Source organism: Oncorhynchus mykiss, chromosome 13, assembly GCF_013265735.2.
Source record: "Oncorhynchus mykiss isolate Arlee chromosome 13, USDA_OmykA_1.1, whole genome shotgun sequence".
In the NCBI taxonomy this organism is placed as follows: domain Eukaryota; kingdom Metazoa; phylum Chordata; class Actinopteri; order Salmoniformes; family Salmonidae; genus Oncorhynchus; species Oncorhynchus mykiss.
In genome coordinates, this window is record NC_048577.1 from 29438240 (window position 1) to 29460938 (window position 22699).

At 44.8% G+C, this 22699-nt stretch overlaps 1 protein-coding gene across 1 annotated transcript in view; it reads left to right on the forward strand.

Annotated features, from left to right (window-relative positions):
* The first annotated feature begins 5883 nt into the window (after nt 1–5883).
* The window catches only part of LOC110486071 (inactive tyrosine-protein kinase 7), a 41691-nt gene continuing 24875 nt past the window's right edge, over nt 5884–22699 (forward strand). The window contains exon 1 of the mRNA XM_021557394.2: nt 5884–6366. Coding sequence (XP_021413069.2) covers nt 6243–6366 — 124 coding nt within the window. The 5' untranslated portion in view covers nt 5884–6242. The remainder of the gene's footprint in view (nt 6367–22699) is intronic.

Sequence of the window (22699 nt, forward strand, 5' to 3'; positions counted from 1 at the left end):
TTTTCAGAATTCATGGCCTTCCGTCAGACGTCGTTTCGGACAGAGGTCCGCAATTCACGTCTCAATTTTGGAGGGAGTTTTGCCGTTTGATTGGGGCTTCCGTCAGTCTCTCTTCCGGCTTTCACCCCCAGTCTAACGGTCAAGCAGAACGGGCCAATCAGACTATTGGTCGCATCTTACGCAGTCTTTCTTTTCGCAACCCTGCGTCTTGGTCAGAACAGCTCCCCTGGGCAGAATACGCCCACAACTCGCTTCCTTCGTCTGCGACCGGGCTATCTCCTTTTCAGAGTAGCCTCGGGTACCAGCCTCCGCTGTTCTCATCTCAGTTCGCCGAGTCCAGCGTCCCTTCCGCTCAGGCTTTTGTCCAACGTTGCGAGCGCACCTGGAAGAGGGTCAGGTCTGCACTTTGCCGTTATAGGGCGCAGACTGTGAGGGCTGCTAATAAGCGTAGAACTAAGAGTCCTAGATATTGTCGCGGTCAGAGAGTTTGGCTCTCCACTCAGAACCTTCCCCTTAAGACCACTTCTCGCAAGTTGACCCCGCGGTTCATTGGTCCGTTCCGTATTTCTCAGGTCATTAATCCTGTCGCAGTTCGACTTTTTCTTCCGCGATACCTTCGTCGCGTCCACCCGGTCTTCCATGTCTCCTGTATCAAGCCCGTTCTTCGCGCCCCCGCTCGTCTCCCCCCCCCCCCCCCCCATCCTTGTCGAGGGCGCACCCATCTACAGGGTCCGTAGGATTTTGGACATGCGTCCTCGGGGCCGTGGTCATCAGTACCTAGTAGATTGGGAGGGGTACGGTCCTGAGGAGAGGAGTTGGGTTCCCTCTCGGGACGTGCTGGACCGTGCGCTGATCGATGATTTCCTCCGTTGCCGCCAGGTTTCCTCCTCGAGTGCGCCAGGAGGCGCTCGGTGAGTGGGGGGGTACTGTCATGTACTGTCATGTTGTGTCTTGTTTCTGTCCTTTCCCTTCACCCTGTCTCCCTCTGCTGGTCGTTGTTAGGTTACCTTTTCTCCCCCTCTTTTCCCCAGCTGTGCCTTGTCTCCTCCTAACTACCTCGTCACCCCTTTTCCCACCTGTTCCCTTTTTCCCTCTGATTAGTCCTCTATATCTCTCTCTGTTTCTGCTCCTGTCTTTGTCGGATTCTTGTTTGTGTTGTTCATGCCTGAACCAGACTATCGTCATGTTTGCTGCAACCTTGTCCTGTCCTGTCGGAACCTGCCGGTCCATCTGAGCCTACGTTTTGTTTTGTTATTAAAGAAGCTCTGTTTACGTTAATTCGCTTTTGGGTCCTCATTCACGCACCGTAACAATTACTCCGGCCAATAGTCGACCATTTAGTCTACTCCCTGCACTCAGTAAGATATTGGAGGGTAATTGTGAATAGACAAATATGGGACAACATGGTTAAGAATGATCTGATTACAGCCAATCAGCATGCTTATCGCAAAATGTAACGACTGTCGTAGGTGGGAGAAGGTGAGGACCAAGATGCAGCGTGGTAAGTGTTCATCATTATTTTAATAAACTGAACACTAAATACAACAAGGAACAAAAGAAATAACCGAAACAGCTCCGTCAGGTGCAAAACACACTAAACAGAAAATCACTACCCACAAAACCCATGTGGGCAAGAGCTACCTGAGTATGGTTCTCAATCAGCGACAACGACAGACAGATGTCCCTGATTGAGAACCATACCCGGCCAGAAACAAAGAAATACAAAAACATAGAAAAAATAACATAGAATGCCCACCCTAGTCACACCCTGGCCTAACCAAAATAGAGAATAAAAAGCCTCTCTATGGCCAGAGCGTGACACAAAACACATTCCACTACCACTACATTGGTTGACATGACTGACCAGTGGCTCAATGCTATGGATAATGGCAGCTTTGTGGGTGTACAATTTTTAGATTTTAGTGCAGCATTTGATTTAGTGGATCATGAAATAATTTTGACAAAATTAATGCATTATGGTTTTAAGGAGGTAGCACTGAATTGGGTACAGTCATATAAAACTGACAGGAAAAAGTCCACCTATGTCAATGGTTCATTTTCTTCCCCTCATGCTTTAAACCCTGGAATACCGCAAGGCAGCTGCCTTGGGCCACTTCTTTACTTAATATATACCAACGACCTTCCTTATGCCTTATCTGAAACTCAAGCTACTATATTTGCAGATAATACTACAATTTATACAGCAAGACAATCGGTTCAACATGTACAGCAAGCTCTACAAGTAGATTTGGAAAATATCAGGGAGTAGTGGAACGACCCTGGGTTTATAAGCGTGGATATTGACTCTGCCGCTCGAGCATGCTTTTGGGGCACAGTCGATAGCGCGCTGGACTTCGGATTAGAAGGTTGAGGGTTCGAGACCTGCTCCCTGCCTGTTTCATCACACTATACAACATTTAAAACAGCCAAACTCTATTCACAAAGGCATTCAGTTGGTAAGAGACAGACATTCAGTAAATATCAGGAATAGATTGTCCACCATCTATGTGTTATCCAGACAGAAAAGAGAAATAGGCAAAATAAAATTTTGATGTAGAGTGTGGCGTACAGCAGGTCAGCCACCGGCGGAAGACTCGTCGAGGCCTATTGACAGACGGAGTATACATAATGAGGCGACGGCTCCATCTGCTGGACGTGCCAGGTCTTGACGGGCTCTACGCCCAGGACTAATTGAGGCTGATTGGGGAGTTGGGGAGCAATCAAGGGCTGGTTGCTCACCAGCTGTACAAGCCCCATAAAGCTACCAGAAGGGCAGCACACAGGAGAGGACTGGGGGAAGTAAGGTGACTTCCGTGTAGTTGGAGACAGTGCCCGAGCTAAGACGAGGGAGTTGAGTTTGTGTGCCCGACAGGATATTGCAAGACGGAGCCCAGAAGACGGTATCCCAGAGATGGTCTCATGGGGGAGACTGATCGTTTTCTTTTGATTTATTATTTAATAAACATCCTTGAAACCAAGCTAATCATACTCTGTCCATGTCTGATCTGTCTTGACCAAACGCCCTGGCCTGCCACAAGTGGTGGAGAATGCGGGCAATCTGATAACATGGTCAGATCAGGGTTGACATTTACACAGAATCAGCCTGGACAAGTTGATAGCTCCATTCGTCCAGGCCCAACAAGCACAACAGTCGGTTCAGGAACCAACGCTGGAGGAACAGCGATTACAAAATGTCCGCCTCGTTGAGGAAATCGGGAAGCTGCAAGGAGGTGCGTCCTGAATCACATCCCAACCAACTAACGGAAGACGATGATGTCGAGACCTACCTCTGTACGTTTGAACGGACGGCTCTACGGGAAGGATGGCCAAGGCCGAAGTGGGCCAGTCCCCGTTCCTCTCTGGGAATGCCCAAAGGAGTATTGGGACCTGAACGACGAACAGGTGGCTAATTACAACGGGCTCAAACAGGAGATACTCAGCCGCTATGGGTACAGCCTGGCCCATCGGGCTCAACGGTTCCACGACTTTAGGTTCGTAGCCGACGCATCCCCCCGAGCAGATGAGCGACCTACTGCGCGTCACCAGGGCATGGCTCCTAACTGACGTATCCACCCTCTCCATCCTCGACAAAGTGGTCCTGGATCGCTTCTTACGGGCGCTACCCCACAACATGAAGAGGGCAGCGAATCTATGCGCGCCTCAGACCTTGGAGGGCCTCCTGGAAGCAGTGGAGACGCAACATAACACGCAGGCCCTGCTTAATGGGAGCCGGGACGAGTCAGCGACTCGCCCGAGGGGATGGAAGGACAGCCCCACTGCGGTGTACCCTGAACCCGACAGTCGGCAGGGCCAAAGGACCACAAACCCATAGAGAAATGGCTGGGGTAGGGCCGACCCGTCACCGACGACCCCAGGTAGATGGAGACCAAAGGAGGTGTTTTAAGGGTGGCGCCCGGGGACACATTGCCTGGAAATGCCCGGCTTGAGAGGAGTCGATGCCATCAGCTAGCCCCGGAGGCGAGGTGGGTCACGCCGTGAACTATGTCACCTCCTGTTGGGTTAACCCCGAATCAACTGCACCCATAGTCCCGGTGAAGGTTGACGGACACGACACAGAAGCACTATTGGACTCCGGAAGTATGGTTACGCTCGTAACCATGAGCCTGTTGAACCAGGAGACCGAAAGGGGTAGGGAGATGTCCATTTCCTGTGTTCACGGTGACACAAAGCGGTATCCAACCGTATGGATCAACCTCGTGACACCACAAGGGAGCTGCCAGATGATAGTGGGTGCAGTGCCAGAGTTGCCGGTACCTCTCCTAGGGGGACAGGATTGTCCGCTGTTCACGGCCCTATGGGGGCACGAGTTGAGGAAGAAGGTACGAGCCGGCCGAAGAAGAGAGCGGGGATGACCAATAGTCTGTGCGGCCCGGAAGCAACCGGTTAACCAGCATGTGTCTACGGCTCTCGATTTTTAGGAGCCACTCGAGACCCCCGCAGGGGGCCAAATGAGGGGACAGTTCGGGACGGCCCAGTGGGAGGATTCGAACTTGAAAGCCTCCGCTGCCCAAGTGATAGCGGTGGATGGACAGCTACTTCTGGGGGTGAGTAACTGGCAATACCCCCATTTCCAAATCAAGAATAACCTTTTGTATCAGGTGTCGCACCAACAGGGGGAACTTCGAGAGATATTGTTGCTGCCCCGACGGTACGTGGGAACCGTTCTTCAGCTGGCCCACAACCCACCTGTTGGGGGTGCACCTGGGAATGGAGAAGACCCGGAACGGATCGCCACCCGGTTCCACTGGCCCGGGATGAGGAGGGCCGTGGAAGACTACTGTCGCAGCTGCCCGGAGTGTCAACTCACAACCCTGAAAGCCCACTTCCAAAGCCCATTGGTCCCCCTACCGATCATCAGGGTGCCCTTTGAATGCATCGCCATGGACATAGTGGGACCCCTGGTAAAAACAGCATGAGGACACAGGTAAATCCTGGTGATAGTAGATTATGCCACCCGGTATCCCGAGGCCATTCCCCTACGGGCGGTGGTACCCAAGGGAATCACCCGGGAGCTGTTCCACCTCTTTCGCTGGGTGGGCATCCCGAACGAGATCTTGACAGACCAAGGTACGGCGTTTATGTCCCGCCTCATGAAAGAGTTGTGTGCCCTCCTGCAGATCTAGCAGATCCGGACCTCCGTTTTTCACCCGCAGACGGTTGGACTCAAGCGCTTTAAAAAAATGCTCAAACAGATGCTGCGGACTGGGGGAAGTAAGTTGACTTCCGTGTAGTTGGAGACGGTGCCCGAGCTAAGACGGTATCCCAGAGAGGGTCTCATGGGGGAGACCGAAACCGAGCTAATCATACTCTGTCCGTGTCTGATCTGTGTAAACGTCTTGATCAAACCCCCTGGTCTGCCACAAGAGCAATAAAGAAATGTAATAATTTAACTGAGCAAACCAGAAACCTTTCTATATATAAATTTAAACAATGCTTTAAAACCATTTAAATATAATACATAGGAAAGTTGTGCTTGACTATGGTAGATGAAGAATCAATCTATCTTTTTAGACTGTTAGAGTATTTATCGGGTCAATATGTAAGTCTATTATGTCTGTTTGTAACAGCGTGTGAAAAATGTGATCATATTACAAATAGTTTTTTAATGTTTAAGGACTCTTGGAAGAATAGTCCAAATGAGGACTAAAAGGGAACCAAATCAAATACATCCCCCCTCCTCTCCCCTGTAACTATTCCCCAGGTTGTTGCTGTAAATGAGAATGTGTTCTCAGTCAATTTACCTGCTAAAATAAAATAAAAATAAAATGTTTGCATAGAAACGTGCAAACACGTTTGGCATACTAACGCTACCTTTAAAAAAAAATATTATTTAGTGCCCACCATCCCCTCACCCCTCCCTCTCTTCCCCAAACACCGGAAGCTTCTCATCCAATGTGGGAGCGAAGGGGAGAGTAAAATAAAAAGGCTACTTTCATTCAATAGTGTCGAAGTAATTTTATGTAGACAGCTTTCTTTCTTTTTGCCATTATTTGAAATAATGGAATAGGGCCCACGTCTTCACATTTACAAATTGATCGTGCAACAGTCGCATCATCGGACGACCACTAGACAAAGCAGTCGTTTCTCGTTGGAGTACTTTTCAGAGGTCTTGTGAAACGCTGATAGTTCAGGGTTTCGCGCTGATTTCCCTTGGTTTTGGGGCTCGTTTTCTTGTGCGAATGATTTAACTTAGTTGTGGCTTACTTTGCTGGAGTTCTATTATGGAGTTACCGTCCACAGAAAATAATGGTTTCAAAGAGAGTAACCTGAACTCGGCGAATAGGCGTAGACAAGGAGTCATGCCGACCATACACACCACGACTCTCTTTCTTATTTTCACCAAAGGTAAGAAGACACCAAGTGGCCACAAGCCCGCCGGGTGTTATACATGTTAAGTTATCTGAAAGCTTATCGCTCGGTACAATACTCTATAATATGGACTACTACTTCAATGTTACAAACAAGCTTTATGTCAGAAAAATGTTGGTGACTAGAGTATAGTACTTTATCCAATAACCCAAGTTGTAAGTGCCCACTAACAAGTTGAAACAACGTTGTCTTGGTTTTCAAAAAAAAAAATATTCTACGAAATGCTAGTGTAATATTTAACGGCAGTAAGCTCGTTGTCACCCACTCCCCAAAACTCCATGTTCCAAAAACATAATCAGTGAAAATCGTGCTACCAATTTTGTATTTTTTTTATGTCCAGTTGGTTAGTTTAGATAATGTCATGACCAAATATTTTATCCCCTTGAGCATTGGTCTTTGACTTGACAGCATTGCAGGGCATACAAAGAACTGTCTTCCAATGCCACACATGGTAATGCTGCTATTTCCATAACAATATGCATTTTACAGTATGTCATTTGAGCTTAGTAGAGCTCATAACAGGACCATGACTCAAAACTGTTTTTGGGCAGAAGGCAGAATAATTATCAATATTGGTTGTCTGCAAAATTCATGTTTGCATGACCTGACTTCAGAAGTTTCCCTACTGCTCAGCTTGATTCAACAGGCTCTTTCATAGAATATGGCCAGACCTGGGCTGAAGAGAGTGGGGGAAGTGACTGGCCTACAGTGAGTGTACAACATATTAAGAACAGCTAACTAATATTGAGTTGCACCCCTCTTTCCCTCATAACAACCTCAATTTGTTGGGGGCATGGACTCTACAAGGTGTCAAGCTTTTCATAGGGATGCGGGCCCATGTTGACTCCAATGCTTCCTACCGTTGTGTCAAGTTGGCTGGATGTCCTTTGGGTGAGGGAGCATTTTTGATACTCACAGGAAAATGTTGAGCATGAAAAACCCAGCAGCATTGCAGTTATTGAGACAAACCGGTGCGCCTGGCACCTACCAACGTACCCCGTTCAAATTTTGTCTTGCCCTTTCACCCTCTGAACGGCATCTATACCCAATCGATGTCTCAATTATCTCCATGCTTAAAATTCTTATTTAACTGGTCTTCTTCACTTCATCTACACTGATTGAAGTGGATTTTACAAGTGACATCAATAAGGAATCATAGCTTTCACCCAGGCTCACCTGGTCAGTCTGTCATGGAGAGCAGGTGCTCTTACTGCTCAAACAATTTCCAATCATCTCAGAGCTCCAATTCTAATTGGGCAGCACAGGCTGATTGTCAGGAATGATATGTTCATAGAGATCCTATAACTGAATTATAGGATCCTATGGATATGTTGGTAAGGCAAATACTGTAGTACAGCGTGTAGAAGGGTAATTTAGCTATGCTGCAGGCTAAAGCCGCCTGTAAAAGTTTAAGGTAAGCTTGTGCAAAGAAGTGACATGGCTCCAGCTCAATGCTTTTGCTTTGGTCCTTCCGCAATGCCCCAATGTATGACTACAGTATATATATTTTTATCTTGTAGGTAAGTGGAAGTGTGGAGAAACAGTCAGGGAATGGATTTGTATCTTTTTGGAGACATGGAGAAAAAGTGTGTTGGGGTGTTGTCGTTGGCCTCAGGGTCTCTGGAGGAAATGGGACCACATTTGCATGGGAACCCAGGAGATAAAAGCAGCCTGACAAGAGACTTCACAGGTAGTTGAGGGGCCTGCTTGATCTTTAGAACTGGAGGGGGACCATCTCCTTCCATTGTTATGGAAATCAGGATTGGTCTGGGAAAAATACTTTAGAAGCACTTGCACTAGAAGTAATTGCAAAGACAGAAGTAGTATCATTTCACTTGACAAGTCCCTTTCCTCTGAATTGCACTCACATTTTTTGTTTATTCTAAACTAAGATGACTGAGAAGCATGCTATGCTGTAGTGTGGTTTTCATACTATAATTAAGTGGAAAAGAGCCCCCAGTCTTATTGGACTGTTTTTAAATGCAAGGCTCAGTGTATTGTTTGAAATATCACCATTTTGATTTCTGGGGCTTCAGAGGGGGAAATAAAAATGTCTTCAGATACTTATACATCAAAACCATATTGTGAGCCCTTTCCCCCTGACGAGATGGTCCTGTGTCATGATTAAGATCTACAGTGTATAATGTGAAACATCCTTTGCCTTTAAGTACTGGAATATGACCTGCTTCCAAGGAGGTTTCAGTTAGAGGAATAGTTCACATTGATTACAAATGTAACTTGTTTTATAGTTATTTGGAGAGTGGTCTATGTACCTGGAGAGCCGGCGATCTAATATTTGGGTTTGTTTACTTTGCTACACAGCCAGTGTTTGGGCTGCTGACGCTAGTATAGATTATTTTCTTGGTTATATTACCTTTCACGTGAGGTACATTTTGTAAGTTGAGTGAACTCTCGTAAGCCAACAGCGCCCACACAGGACATAGGCAACGCCACAGAAGGCTATATTACACAGGGCATAGGGGATGCTACAGCCGGCTATATCGCAGAGATGAGGAAGCGAGAATAACCAACCGCATACAATAAGATCAATCAGCAATGGAAGTGCATTATTTTCTGAAACATTGAATTATGCCTATAGTATTCTAATCTTATTTCCAGCATTTCATCCAATTTGTGTAGTACTTTCAGAGCTTGTACAAATTTGCTGGTTCGATCAAAACCCAGTCCTTATTTCCTATACTGCCATCTGTTCCTACTGTGTATGTGTCTTGTTAAAGCAATGGCAACTACTCGTATGAAAGCGAGGGTCACTCTGGTCTATGACACATGTGAGGATGGAGGATAAGCAGCTGAAATGTTTTCTTGAAACACATTCTGGGTTAGGCGTGATGGCATGTTCTTTTCTCTTGTCGAACTCCTCCGAGGTCTTGTGGGTCTTTGGGACTGTGCCGTTAAATGTCAGGGGTAACCATCACTATTCTCTTTTGGCACGCCTCTGGCAGCTGCAGTTTGATCAGGCACACGAGTGTTTATTACAGCTGAACTTTAAGATCTGGAAAATATGTTTTTGAAGGAGTTTTTTTTGGGGGATAGAAATAATAAATCTCCCCACTATTGCCCTTTAGTCAGCCAAAGCAAATGGTGTTAGCGGTCAGTGGGCAGCCCTGATATATAGGGCATTTATTTGAGAGGTGGGTTGATGTATAAAGATTTGTCGTACTATTATTAGAAGTGTAAAAATAAGACCTCAACCTCTATGCAACGTCACACACACACACACCAATGAAATACGCACAATTTTAAAAGTAACGGTGGAGACTCACAGTTTAGATGAGTAACTGTTAACTGCACAGTATTTAAAGCAAAACAGCAGTGACACTATTTACACTGTCAAAGGTTTCAAAATTACATGGGCAGGTGGGTGTAAAGGTAACATTTTTATAATTGAGTCCTCTGATATGGTTGATGCTCCTCTATGCCCAACTCATAGGATGATTGATGCCACTTTATTTGCTTGTTGAGTAAATCTACCCCGGGTCAACCCAGCCGGGTCGTGCCAAGGCATGTTGTAACCGAGGTGCTTGTAATTAGTTTCCACAATGCCCTCCGTATTTGGGGCCCAACCCTGTGCACAAAGACGATGCCAGCGGCGGACATAACTGACGTTTGATCTGATAGCCCTTAATGAGCTCCTAAAATGACAGCCTGGCAGATGTTTTGAAATGAATGCCTGTGTAAACCATGCCACCCGTCGTGAGATTGCTCGCCGGCAGAGAAATAGCAGGGCCTTGGCAAGGAGGAAGAGATTTGGCTCATAAGATGTCAAGTTATCTGATATGGAGTGTCAGCCAGGAATGGCCTGAACAAAATGGTGGGAAAAATTGGTCTGTTTTGAAGTGTCTAATGATGAACTGTTCAACAACAAAAAGCTCAGAACTATTTGGTCTCCAGACTCATGGTAGTATGTGTTTTTAAACATTTCAAAGCATTTGGTTTAACTATTGTTTTTGTTGTTTTTTTGCTAAATTGGATGTTCTTTAGAACCAATTTAGGAAACTACATCTGTGTGTGGATCTGTTACTCTGGCGTACTTAGGTGCTTATTTAAAAAAAGAAAAAATGTATCCCCTTTTTCACTCCTTGATGGAAACAGCTTTGTTGGTAAAAAAAAGAGCTATATTTAGCTTTGAACTTGAAGTAGGCTCCTTTGGCTATTTCAGGAAGATCTGTTACTGAAAACAGCCCCAATTTCCTTTGTGTGGCCAGGAAACGTTGGGTTGAAATCAACAGGGATTAAAAATGGACGATTGTGTGGAAGATAAATCCCAAAGATGGTGTGAGTCATCCGTTGCAGAATAACTTTGATGACCCAATTGTCTTTACGTTTAACGGAGAAGGATGAAATGAAGTAGTCTGTTGGGCATGAGGTCAAAATTAAATATTTGCCGTTGCACACCCTTCATTGCTACTTTCTATATGAATCAAAATGTCACTTTTTTTTTTTTTTTTTAGACATGCCTTTCTGCCAAAGCTAGGACCTAGGCTTGTCTTTCAGCCACATATGAGCCATTGGCACCATATCAGTCCAGGTGCATAGCCCTGTAACCCTGGCCAACCTCAGTGCTGCTGACTGGGAGAGGAGTGTTTCCATGTTGTAAAGTACACTAGGAAAGCCCGGCAGATGTCATTCACAATTCCACATAGAGATTTGGCTGCATTTCTTTCCCATTTTTAGAGAGGGATTTCACAATTTTTTGAGGACCGATTATGGCTTTTTGATAAGAATATTTGCAGATTTAAAATTTTTTTTTTTTTTTAAGCCTGTCTTCAAAATACTTGCATGTAAACCCACTCCCAGAACTGCTTGGGTTTTGTGCCGAATGATAAGTAATGACATAAGAGTAATTGCTGACGCAGTGTATAAAGTATACACAAAAGTAGTGGTCCAACTGTTTATGTCCGTGCCATCCCTTCATGCTCCTCTAAAATGACGACGGCATGTGAAATGGACAGCGAAACTCCCAGATGAAAAGAACCCTGTCTGACAGAGCCAATCACAACTATGCACGGCTCTCGTTGAACATGATGAGGTACACCAAAGGCTGCTCAAAAGCCACAGGCTCCAATCATCAAGGGAAACCCACACAGACTGAATCCAGGGCAGAGAGGTCACGAGCAGGGGAGAAGAGATGTTTTTACACTTCGCCACCCAAGAACAAGCTCAGTCTGAACCGTTTGAAGAACTAGGGACATGAGTGCTGGTACCTTTTTGAGTCCCTCTGTGGTAAAACAATATTTATTGCTAGATGTTTTGCCAGATTTTTGCCCGCGTATTGACCCTTTCCGGTCCTCTCAAGGGCTGTCTGGAGAGATTTGTTTTAGGGACAATTTTAGTCTGTTGACCTGCCTGGAACCAATATGGAGTTGCCTGGTGACTCTCCTGAGTGCTCTGCAGAGAGAACAAGTGGTTCTTGTTATGAGATCAGAATTTGTGTAATTAAATTGAAGTTCATATGCTTTTCATTAAGCGCCATCTATTTCCAGAACCGAATGTAGAAATGCCACAACATTCCCAGAGCACCAAAGGCTTTTTAGATTTTATGTACTATAAAGAGAAGCGTGTGGAATTTACTGTGGAGGATAGACTAACCTTCAGTACTACACACATTGCCCCTTCCCGCCAATTTAGTTTGTGAGAAGAAATAATTACTTGGTTACTATGCCAACACTATCAACATATGAGGTCTAAAAAAACTGCTGGGTTGCACAACTGTGAACGTCCCAAGCCTCGTCTCCTAAACATTTCAACATCCTCTGCTGTTGGCCTCCCATAATGTTTATTGTATTTTGTCCCTCCTTGTGTGCTGTAGGGGTATTGTTTGTTTGTCAGGGGCCCCACGCTTTCTGCGGTACGCATCAGTCGCTTGCACTTCTCACAGCATGAGGTCAACACTGCCAACTGGCAGGCGTGGAGGGGGTGAAGCAGGGGGTGGAGAGGATGACCCCCCCCACCCCCCCCACCCCCACCCACAGGGGACAGCTAATTGCATCGCATTCTAAATCTCACATCGAAAACACATACTCTGGATAGACTTCCAAGTCTGAGCTGCCTGCGGCAGATGCCATACCACGGTGGATGAGGGGGCATAGTTGAGATGTCATGGGTTGTAACCTGGCTTTGGTGCATCAATTGTTATTCCCCCCCCCCCCCCCCCCCCCCGAAAACAGAGAGTAGGCTACTTTATCACCTTCAAGCCAGTTAGCCAACAGTAAAATGAAAGCCCCAAGGCTCACATGACAAAAGTGTCTGAACCCCTGACTCTTCCAGGGCCGGAAACTTGGCTCTGGACTCACGATCGAGGTAGACAAAGCTTTTATTTTCTTCTCCAGGAGCATATCAAATTAGGCATAAGTAAAGGCTTTGATTTCTGAATCAGAAAATGTTAAAATCTACAAGGAAAAGGTCTTATCAAAAATGCATAAAAACCCCTGCCAAATAATATCAACACTTAATATTTGGTTTTTGGAGGAATTGTTTACCAGCTAAAAAAAATATTGCCTTGTGCCTCTCAATTCCGTAACCAAAAACCGACATATCTTTTAAAATGTCTCTCCCTCATGAGGGAGGATAATGAAAGTTCACAAAATAATAGGTAATGGTAGACCTACCGATTTCAGTTTATAGTGATTTTAATGATATCAATTTTACTTGAATTATTAAGTGAATATAACTCGTAATTCTGTTACCAAATTGGTAGAATGGGAAATCATAATGGTCACAAATCACAGTTGGGTCACCTGCTTACTGTCCTCCCTTCCACTGTCATGTTCAGCTCAGAACAGCTTTGTCTGTCTCAGGGTCAAACCAAGAGTGTTAAAAACAGGCTGAGTCTGGACAACCTCTCGCTCTGTCTCGCTCCAGTTAATGTCACCTCTCCCAGCTCTTACTGACCTCTACCCACGAGCCCACTGTAACAAGCATCCTAACGCACTGACCGACATCAGACGTTCATGGATGTTGAAAAGTAGTTTTAAATTTGGTCAGTCGACCCTGGCCTCGATGTTTAACGTCCAGACGGACCGGACCAAATCTGAACCTATATTTCACAAGTTTGGATAGCTCAGTGGACTATAACTGCACATTTCAGCACCCAAAGAATATCCCGCTTTTACACAGGACAATTCATGTGATTCTGCCCACACACTAGTCGTCTCTCAACTCCATCGTACATCGTTGTTTAGTTGGCTAAATAGAGTAGAGTACAATGTAGTACTGTACAGAAAAATGTATTCTAATACTGTATATAGGTCTTTTCTGTAGTATTTGTCTAAGTCGTGTCATGTAATTAAACATTTTTTTTTACTGTCATAATCTCCACCAAGAAAATGACCATGTATGGCCATGGTAAGCTCCCACTCATCTCTGCGCCGACCCCCCTCCAGCTGTTTTGTCCCTTGTGTGTGCAGTGAAGGGGCAGGGGAATCTCATATAAATGTTTTGGCCACAGATGGGTATCCATCTCACAGCTGAGCCCCTGCGTTAAATGAAGGGAACGGTTCACCAAGGATTTAGTCTCATCGGCCTCTGATACAATCGCATGCCATGCTCTCTGTGATGACAGGACAGAAAAGAACAGCTGCAATGCAAACCCATCCTAGGTCTGGTTTCTTGTATATCGAATTAATTCGTATGAATGTTTTTCTGCAATATTCCAGATGTTTGAATCGCATGAAGTTATTTTGTATATCCTTTTTATGAGCATTTTGTCTGCTTGTTCTCATGTTGTCTTTTTGGTCTCCTTCGCTGTAAGGCAGGCGACAAAGCTCATTCTGGACAGGATTTGGGCAAGAGTGAAACCTCTCGCTTCACCTTTTCCTCTCTGTTTCCACACACACACCAAGCCCCTCCCCCTGCCACACCAACAAAGTTGAGAGAACACTTCTTCCTCTGACAAGCAGTGTCAACTCGCAATTTGAGGTTTGGCCCAACATAATCTGTCAAATGGACACTGAAACACATTGAGACATTTTACTGCAATAAAGAAGTTAACCTTTCTAACGATACCTTTTTTAAAAATGTTTCAACTACTCAAATTGCACGCAGAGCAGACTACTGAAACAGGAGTATCAGTGAACATTGATTCTGGAAAATGAATGCTCAGTTTCTCGCACGGCGTTGCGGTACCATGTACCTCTATCAGCATTTTAGCTACAGACTTATGTTAGCTGTGTGGTCTTTTTTTTGTTTGTTTTTTAAATAAATGTGCAGTAAGCATTCAAACATAATTGATATAATGAATTGGCAACTCGTTTTCGTTCTGAAAAATAAGGTAGGCCACTTGATTTTAACATCTGAACACAGTGGACAGGCTAGCATGCTGTTCAAACAGTGGGAGACAGACAGAAGGGTGTGTTCATAACAATTCAACTGTTCTGCCTTGTTAGCGAACACATAGATTCAAGTTAGCTAAACTTTAAATATAAACATTAAGTGGCTACTCACTAGCATGTTCTTTTGCTTGAGAGATTGAGACCTGTGTTAATTTTCTGTATGGTAATATCTGCTACAAGAAGTTTGTCATTATTGGTGAATGTACATTATGCATTTGTTCTGGTAAAAATGTTTGAACAAAAAGGGCATTTTCATAGACTTGAAAGCCAGATCAGTGATTATTGCAAAAAAAGAATCAGGTGAAACTAGTTAGAGAAATTATATTATTTAGCCTAATTTCACACGCTGTGAATTCATTAGATTATTGCTGACTGTTTGAAATGCGGTGTATTTTACCTTTTTAATTGTACAACAATGCTTATTTAGAGAACATAAACAAAATATATTGTGAATTGCCCTTAAGTTTGAAAAAAAAATTGAGATGTGATTTTTAAGCCAGATCACCCCGCCCTATTCTATCCTACTGCCGGGCTGTTCTTTGCTGTCCTCCTCCTTTTTGAGTGGAACATTGTCATTATTGTCAATTTATCCAGGAAACACATTTAGCAGTTATGATTAAATTGACTCCTATGCTTACTTCATCCTAATCTCGCTTGACTTCATTTACCCTAGTATGGGGAAAAGGAGTCTTACACAGCAGTGTCTGATAAATCCCTCAAGCAACATCCTACTCAGTGTCATTGTCTTACATCAGATGGCGTCTTGATTCCACCTGAACTGTCTCGTATCTTCGTAAATGGTAATGGCTGCCATAACGTTGAAAATATTACCTACGTGACATCGTCTGCGGAACTCAATTTCTACATCAAAATTGTCTGAATTAATCTAAGCTAAAACAAGTATTTTTCTTTTTGGTGAGCTAAGGAATATTGTGCTTCAATTAGCAGTGGTTCTGAAGTTTTGACTATAAGTGCGAAAGCTAACGTAAATGTGTCCAACGTTAGCTGAGCCATTCCCTGAAATCATCTTTGACTGAAACGGTGCTGCTAACTAACCAGCTACCTAGTACTGCACACAATGTTGTCTTCCAAAAAAAGCTAGCTAGCAAGTTACTGTAGCTAGTAGTGCTAGCTGATGCTTCCATTGAGTTTTCACGAAGCAGCTGTTCTTCTGCCACGAGTCATTGCAATAGCCCCCCGAGTCAGCTGTTGTGCTCAGCTGACCCAACGATACGATTACGGGGAGAAACATGCTGATCATGCGGACTGATTTCTGATATCAGTTATTTTTAATTGTGGGTCTGCATGCCTACAACCTCAGGGGAATTTAGACAGGCCAATGCAAGCTTTTTGTGTCATTCATGTCAGTAAGCTAGTTACAACAGTTAGCTACATAGCTGATCAAGTCACTGCAATGGCAACCAACATCCTTGCGCAGCCTTTGTGCAGGAGATGGCCACTGGTTTATTTCAAAATTTTTGGGTACTATTAAATAAATACATTTGTAATAACTTTGCTCACTAGTTAATCTGTCTTTCTTGGATTGTCATGTCATACAAGAGCACAGTGATGTCAAATTAGGAATTATGTTTGAATTTTAATGGCGGATGCTCAATATTCATGTTTTAAAATGAGTTCCACGTCCTACATGACAGACTGGTTGAGGAAGGTGAGTCGTGGGGGAGTCTCCCAGAAACCAAATCCCTGGTACCCTGCACCTCTGCATCGTGGCCCTTATCAGAGTGGATTCACAGTCTCCCCTTTTGCCTGTTGTCTGTCACTCTGGACTGTGTTATTAAATGGAGGGTGACTTGCTCCTACTGCACTGTCCCAATGGACTGCAGGCCCCAACTGGTTCATCTCAGTATCTGCGGGCATTTCAGAGCGGGCACCTGTTTAGCCATGTCCAGCTTGACACTGTCCCTCAACGTGGGAGCAGCTGCATAAACTTCCAACTTCCTGCTGTCCCCGACCCTCTGATTGGCCTTGTGAACGCCTACCTACCCCCTTCGACTGCAACGCCCCTTAAATGGCTGTTTGTTTGAGGGGTCCAGGCCCAGTGTGATACCGCAGGCCCAACTGCCTTGCCCGACTATTAGGCCGTTCTGGACTATTAGGTTACCCCAGGGAAATCAGCAGCTGAAAGTGATGTGCTTTAATATGTTGCCTTCTTGCCCTTGACAGACACGCAGCTTGATGACTTAAATAGCTTTTCGCATGCTCCCATGGCGTTGTCTCAAGTGGATGAGATGAGGACAATGGGAGATCCAGTTTCCACTGTTGTGTATCTGCATAACGATGCTCCGCCTTGTGGACCGTGGGTATGGTGAAACACACCTCAGTAAAAGTTATGGCAAGCGTACGTACAATGCTGTTGTCATTTATGGACACCCCTTGTGGTGGGTCATATTTCACAGGGTGGTTTTGTTTTAATGGCTCAATTTAATACTTGGCTTCTTTAGTGGACAGGTGGTCCAAATCAACGCTACACAATTGTTAAGTGGGAGTCTGCTCGCGTCCATGGAGTCATCCTTACGCCTGATGTAATAGCACCAAAATAGGTCAGTTTGACGTTACCACAGCGGAAGCCCACAAATATAAGGTAACATTCTCATTTGTATTCTACAGTTTGCCGTTGTGGTCTCTCCCAGTCTTCTTCACGTTCCACAGCGTTCTGTATCTTGTGAATTAAACCTAAAATATTTCTGTGCCCATCTTTCCCTGCCTACAGTCAATAGCGCTTGGTGGGAGGTCCCTGCATCTGCAATGAAGCCTCGTAGGTATCTTCAAATGGAACCAGTCACAGGCCCAGTATCTTTACACCAAAGGGTCATTGACTGCTGTGCATCAAAGCCCTCCTTTGTGTGAGCAAGGGAGAAACCACATGAGTTTTTTTTTTTTTGGCACGAACAGAACCAAGTTGATCTTTGAGACAAGTAGGGTACCGCTATACGAGCTGGAAGAGGAAGACCAGTGCCCTAAAGCTCCGGGTGCATAACTTATACCGAATGAAAGAGTTTGCAACTCGACTGATCCAACGCATGTAACATAACAATTGATGCCTCAACTTATTTGCTTCCCTGCTTGGTGCACGATTTGCGTCTTCAGTTTCACATGAATATTGATTTTAGCTCGATCTTGGGAGGGAGGTTGTGTTTGTCGCTCAGATCCCAGTTGTGATGTAATGTACAGCGTTTTATGCAGCAACAGCTTCCATTTGTGGTTCATGTTTCAGCCAATCAGGTTTGCTTACACTCGGTTAGTATAGTTCCACTGCTCCAGCAACCATGAATGCCACCTTTGTCACTTTAAATTCCTGCCCTGGAATCAAGGAAGAGGTTTGGAATGTGCCAGGCATTTCTGCAGAGGCTAGGGTGCTCACCTAGACACTGATTTTTGTAGACACTTTTAAATGTGGAAGACCCTTGTCATTCCTGATATCTCAGAGAATCTCATGATTTGAAATTCAATATAAAATAAAGCCTACTGGACTCCAATGGTTCATCATGATGCTCTGGTAAATGTACCATCTCTGGTCAAACAATTCTTTACATGAAACATATGTTTGAGGCATCATCCTCACGACCTAGTTTAGCTACACTCTGCACAGTTGATGCCATGCAACATGGAGAGTCACCACATGTCTATTGGTTCAATTTGTTTGGCGAGTAAATTTCCCCAGAGTCCACCCAGAAGAGGCGACAAACAGACTGACGCTCGCTGGAGGCCACACGAACATTCGCCCGGTTTATTTTTTCCCTGTGGAAAAAGTGCAGGAAAGATGTACACATACAACCCCTGAACTGTCCACTGCATATTCATGCGGGGGAAAGAAAACACATTTTCCCGATTTAGGCCAACACCCCACCGTGGTGGGGTGGGGGCTAGGTTTCTCTGTGGCTGCTTATGATAAAAGTAAGCGTCACTTTTGTTTTCTGAGAGAATGTCTGAATCAATCAATCAAATGTATTTATAAAGCCCTTCTTACATCAGCTGATGTCACAAAGGCTGTACAGAAACCCTAAACAGAAAGCATTGCAGGTGTAGAAGCACGGTGGCTAGGAAAAACTCAGGCTGTGAGGGTTGGCCAGTACTCTTCTGGAGATTATAACAAAACATGGCCAAGATGTTCATAGATGACCAGCAGGGTCAAATAATAATAATCACAGTGGTTGTCGAGGGTACAACAGGTCAGCACCTCAGGACTAAATGTCAGTTGGCTTTTCATAGCCAATCATTCAGAGAGTCTCTAGCGCTCCTGCTGTCTCTAGAGTTGAAAACAGCAAGTCTGGGACAGGGAGCACATTGAACTCTATCTTTAAATAGAAGAGAGACTTTATTGAATAGCCTAGATTTAGGTTTGTTTATAAATTGCAATGGTTCTTGAATGACACCAACAGGCTCTGTTTGTATACTTGTTGTGACTTGTAGTTTTGAATAATGGAGGTGTGAGTAGACATAATAGCTATAGCCTACATTGCAGCAATGACTCCCTATTCTCTTGTCTGTTCAGTTCTTCTGGGTCTTGGTACCCTCTTAATCAAGAGTATTCTCTGAGAGGATCCTGTCTCCATAGCAGCAACAGGCACAGATAATTGCTTGTCCTGTCCCTCTGGCTGCGCTAAGTTTGGAATGTGTCCTCCCCTGTAGATGAGAGAGCTAGTCTCTGTGTGTGTGTGTGTGTGTGTGTTTTATTTATTAGTGGACCACAGGATGTGTGAGAGCTAGTACAGAGCCAAAGAGACGAGTCCTGGGGGCATTGTTATTGGGCACCAAGAGCTACTCTCCTTCCTGTAGTCTCAATTAGACTCTCACTAGGTACTTCTAATGATACAACTACTCTAGAAACAGTGAGAACACAGTGTTGTGTAGTAGACTGGAGTTGTGTAGCTAGCAAGGCTGTGAGCTTTTAATTTTGGCTGGAAAGAGGGGGCGCATGATAGCCCACCAGAACAAAGAGGTCATTGGACAGGTCGTCATTGTAAATAAACATTTTCTCTTAATTGACTTAACCTTTCTTTAAATTAATACAGGTAACTAAAATGCATGGATGTTCAGACACTTTTACTCTGTCTCACATTTGCTGGGTAACCTAGGAGTCCCATTCATCCAAGGCTGAGGGGTATGAATGAATACCTCATCCTCTTGAAGCCAGGCAGATGCCACTTCGCATTTCATCCCCTTCGCCGGTATGCACTCTCGACCTGCGATGTGTTGACATTGTGTCCCGTGTGTTTTAAAAAGAGACCAAACCAGGTGCAGCCACATTGGAGTTGAACTGTTTAGGTTCTAACTTGTTGTTTCAACCAGTCTCTTGATTCCACACATGTATGTCACGATCACAGCACATTTTTATTGTTGATAGACTTATGAAATATGGATTCAGTACTCACACACAAATCAAATCAAATTGTATTTGTCACATACACATGGTTAGCAGATGTTAATGCGAGTGTAGCGAAATGCTTGTGCTTCTAGTTCCGACAGTAATGCAGTAATAACCAACAAGTAATCTAGCTAACAATTCCAAAACTACTACCTTATTGTTGGTTATTACTACAGGTGTAAGGGGATAAAGAATATGTACATAGAGATATATGAATGAGTGATGGTACAGAGCGGCATAGGCAAGATACAGTAGATGGTATTGAGTACAGTATATACATATGAGATGAGTATGTAAACAAAGTGGCATAGTTAAAGTGGCTAGTGATACATGTATTACATAAAGATGCAGTAGATGATATAGAGTACAGTATATACGTATACATATGAGATGAATAATGTAGGGTATGTAAACATTATTAGGTAGCATTGCTTAAAGTGGCTAGTGATATATTTTACATCATTTCCCATCAATTCCCATTATTAAAGTGGCTGGAGTTGAGTCAGTGTGTTGGCAGCAGCCACTCGATGTTAGTGGTGGCTGTTTAACAGTCTGATGGCCTTGAGATAGAAGCTGTTTTTCAGTCTCTCGGTCCCAGCTTTGATGCACCTGTACTGACCTCGCCTTCTGGATGATAGCGGGGTGAACAGGCAGTGGCTCGGGTGGTTGTTGTCCTTGATGATTTTTATGGCCTTCCTGTGACATCGGGTGGTGTAGGTGTCCTGGAGGGCAGGTAGTTTGCCCCCGGTGATGCGTTGTGCAGACCTCACTACCCTCTGGAGAGCCTTACGGTTGAGGGCGGAGCAGTTGCCGTACCAGGCGGTGATATAGCCCGACAGGATGCTCTCGATTGTGCATCTGTAGAAGTTTGTGAGTGCTTTTGGTGACAAGCCGAATTTCTTCAGCCTCCTGAGGTTGAAGAGGCGCTACTGCGCCTTCTTCACGATGCTGTCTGTGTGGGTGGACCAATTCAGTTTGTCTGTGATGTGTACGCCGAGGAACTTAAAACTTACTACCCTCTCCACTACTGTTCCATCGATGTGGATAGGGGGGTGTTCCCTCTGCTGTTTCCTGAAGTCCACAATCATCTCCTTAGTTTTGTTGACGTTGAGTGTGAGGTTATTTTCCTGACACCACACTCCGAGGGCCCTCACCTCCTCCCTGTAGGCCGTCTCGTCGTTGTTGGTAATCAAGCCTACCACTGTTGTGTCGTCCGCAAACTTGATGATTGAGTTGGAGGCGTGCGTGGCCACGCAGTCATGGGTGAACAGGGAGTACAGGAGAGGGCTCAGATATAGTATCAGTTATAGCCAGTTATTGTTGATAGACTTATGAAACAAAATATAACTATGATGGATTCAGTACTCAAACACACACATATAGTATCAGTTATTGGTGGAGTGATGGGGGGGGAGGGGGGGGGTCAACTGAGTGATGGCATAGTGCTGCCTACCTACAAAAACACTATCAGCTCAGTTGATGAGTGCCAGTCATTCATCCTCTTTGCACATGCAAGTGTAGCTTACTTGTGCCCCCCCCCTCTCCATGGGAAAGCCGAGGCTTTATTTCCCACTCCCAGTGCAGACTGGTCCACTCCCAGCATGGGCCTTCGCTCGGTCTGGGCCCCAGTAACCAGTCACTGGAGCGAGACAGACTGCCGTCTCAGTCTCAGGCAGTCGTCTGTCTGGATGAATGGGCAGCTCTGAGTTCCAGACAGGCCCTGCCAATCACTGAGGATCAGTGGCACTCTATTCAACGTCTGGGACAGAGAGAGAGAGAAACAAATCCGTCATTGATATTCATACTTAGTATTACTAGCATTTATTCATTTGAATGTTCACACTTATTATTCTAGTAGTTTGACTTGATCTGCTTGTGTAACTAGAATTTTCGCTCACATCTCCCATAGACATAAATTAATGAGTTGCGCAAAAGTCTGATTTGCAATGCGCTCAATTTGAATCTGGACATTTGAATGTCTTTTAAACAAGGACAACCTAGTATAGTTTTAATTTAATGAATGGCTGTGTCCTGTAGGGTGTTCTAATGGCTTATACTGCACCCTTAAAGGGATAGTTCACTTTTATGAAGTTTTTGCTTATTTACAGCTCACCTAGGGTGGTGTTGTATAATCCAAACCACTTTGAAGTTAATTGTCCGAGTGTTTAGCAACATCCCAAATCTCCTGGCCAGTATTTGTTTGTGCATGTAGCAATGCAAGTGGAAACTCATGGTCTTGCAGGAGACGTGGTTATTATTTGGGATGAGAGTACATACCTGGCATGTCACTCAGCAAGGGGAGGGAGGCCAAGGAGTTATGAACCATGTCCAGAGAAGCTGGGGCCCATGGTCTGTCTACAGAACACCTGGGTGTCTGTCTGTCTGCAGCACACCTGGGTGTCTCTGTCTGTTTGTCTGTCTGCAGCACACCTGGGTGTCTGTCTCTCTACTCCCAGCTGCCAGTGGACAAAAGAGCCAAGGGCGTTGAGGGGAGACGGTGGAAGGGGAAAAGCATTGTCCTCTTTCCTTTTTTATGATTTTTTGAGTTGATGTGCGGATGGCTGAAAGTAGT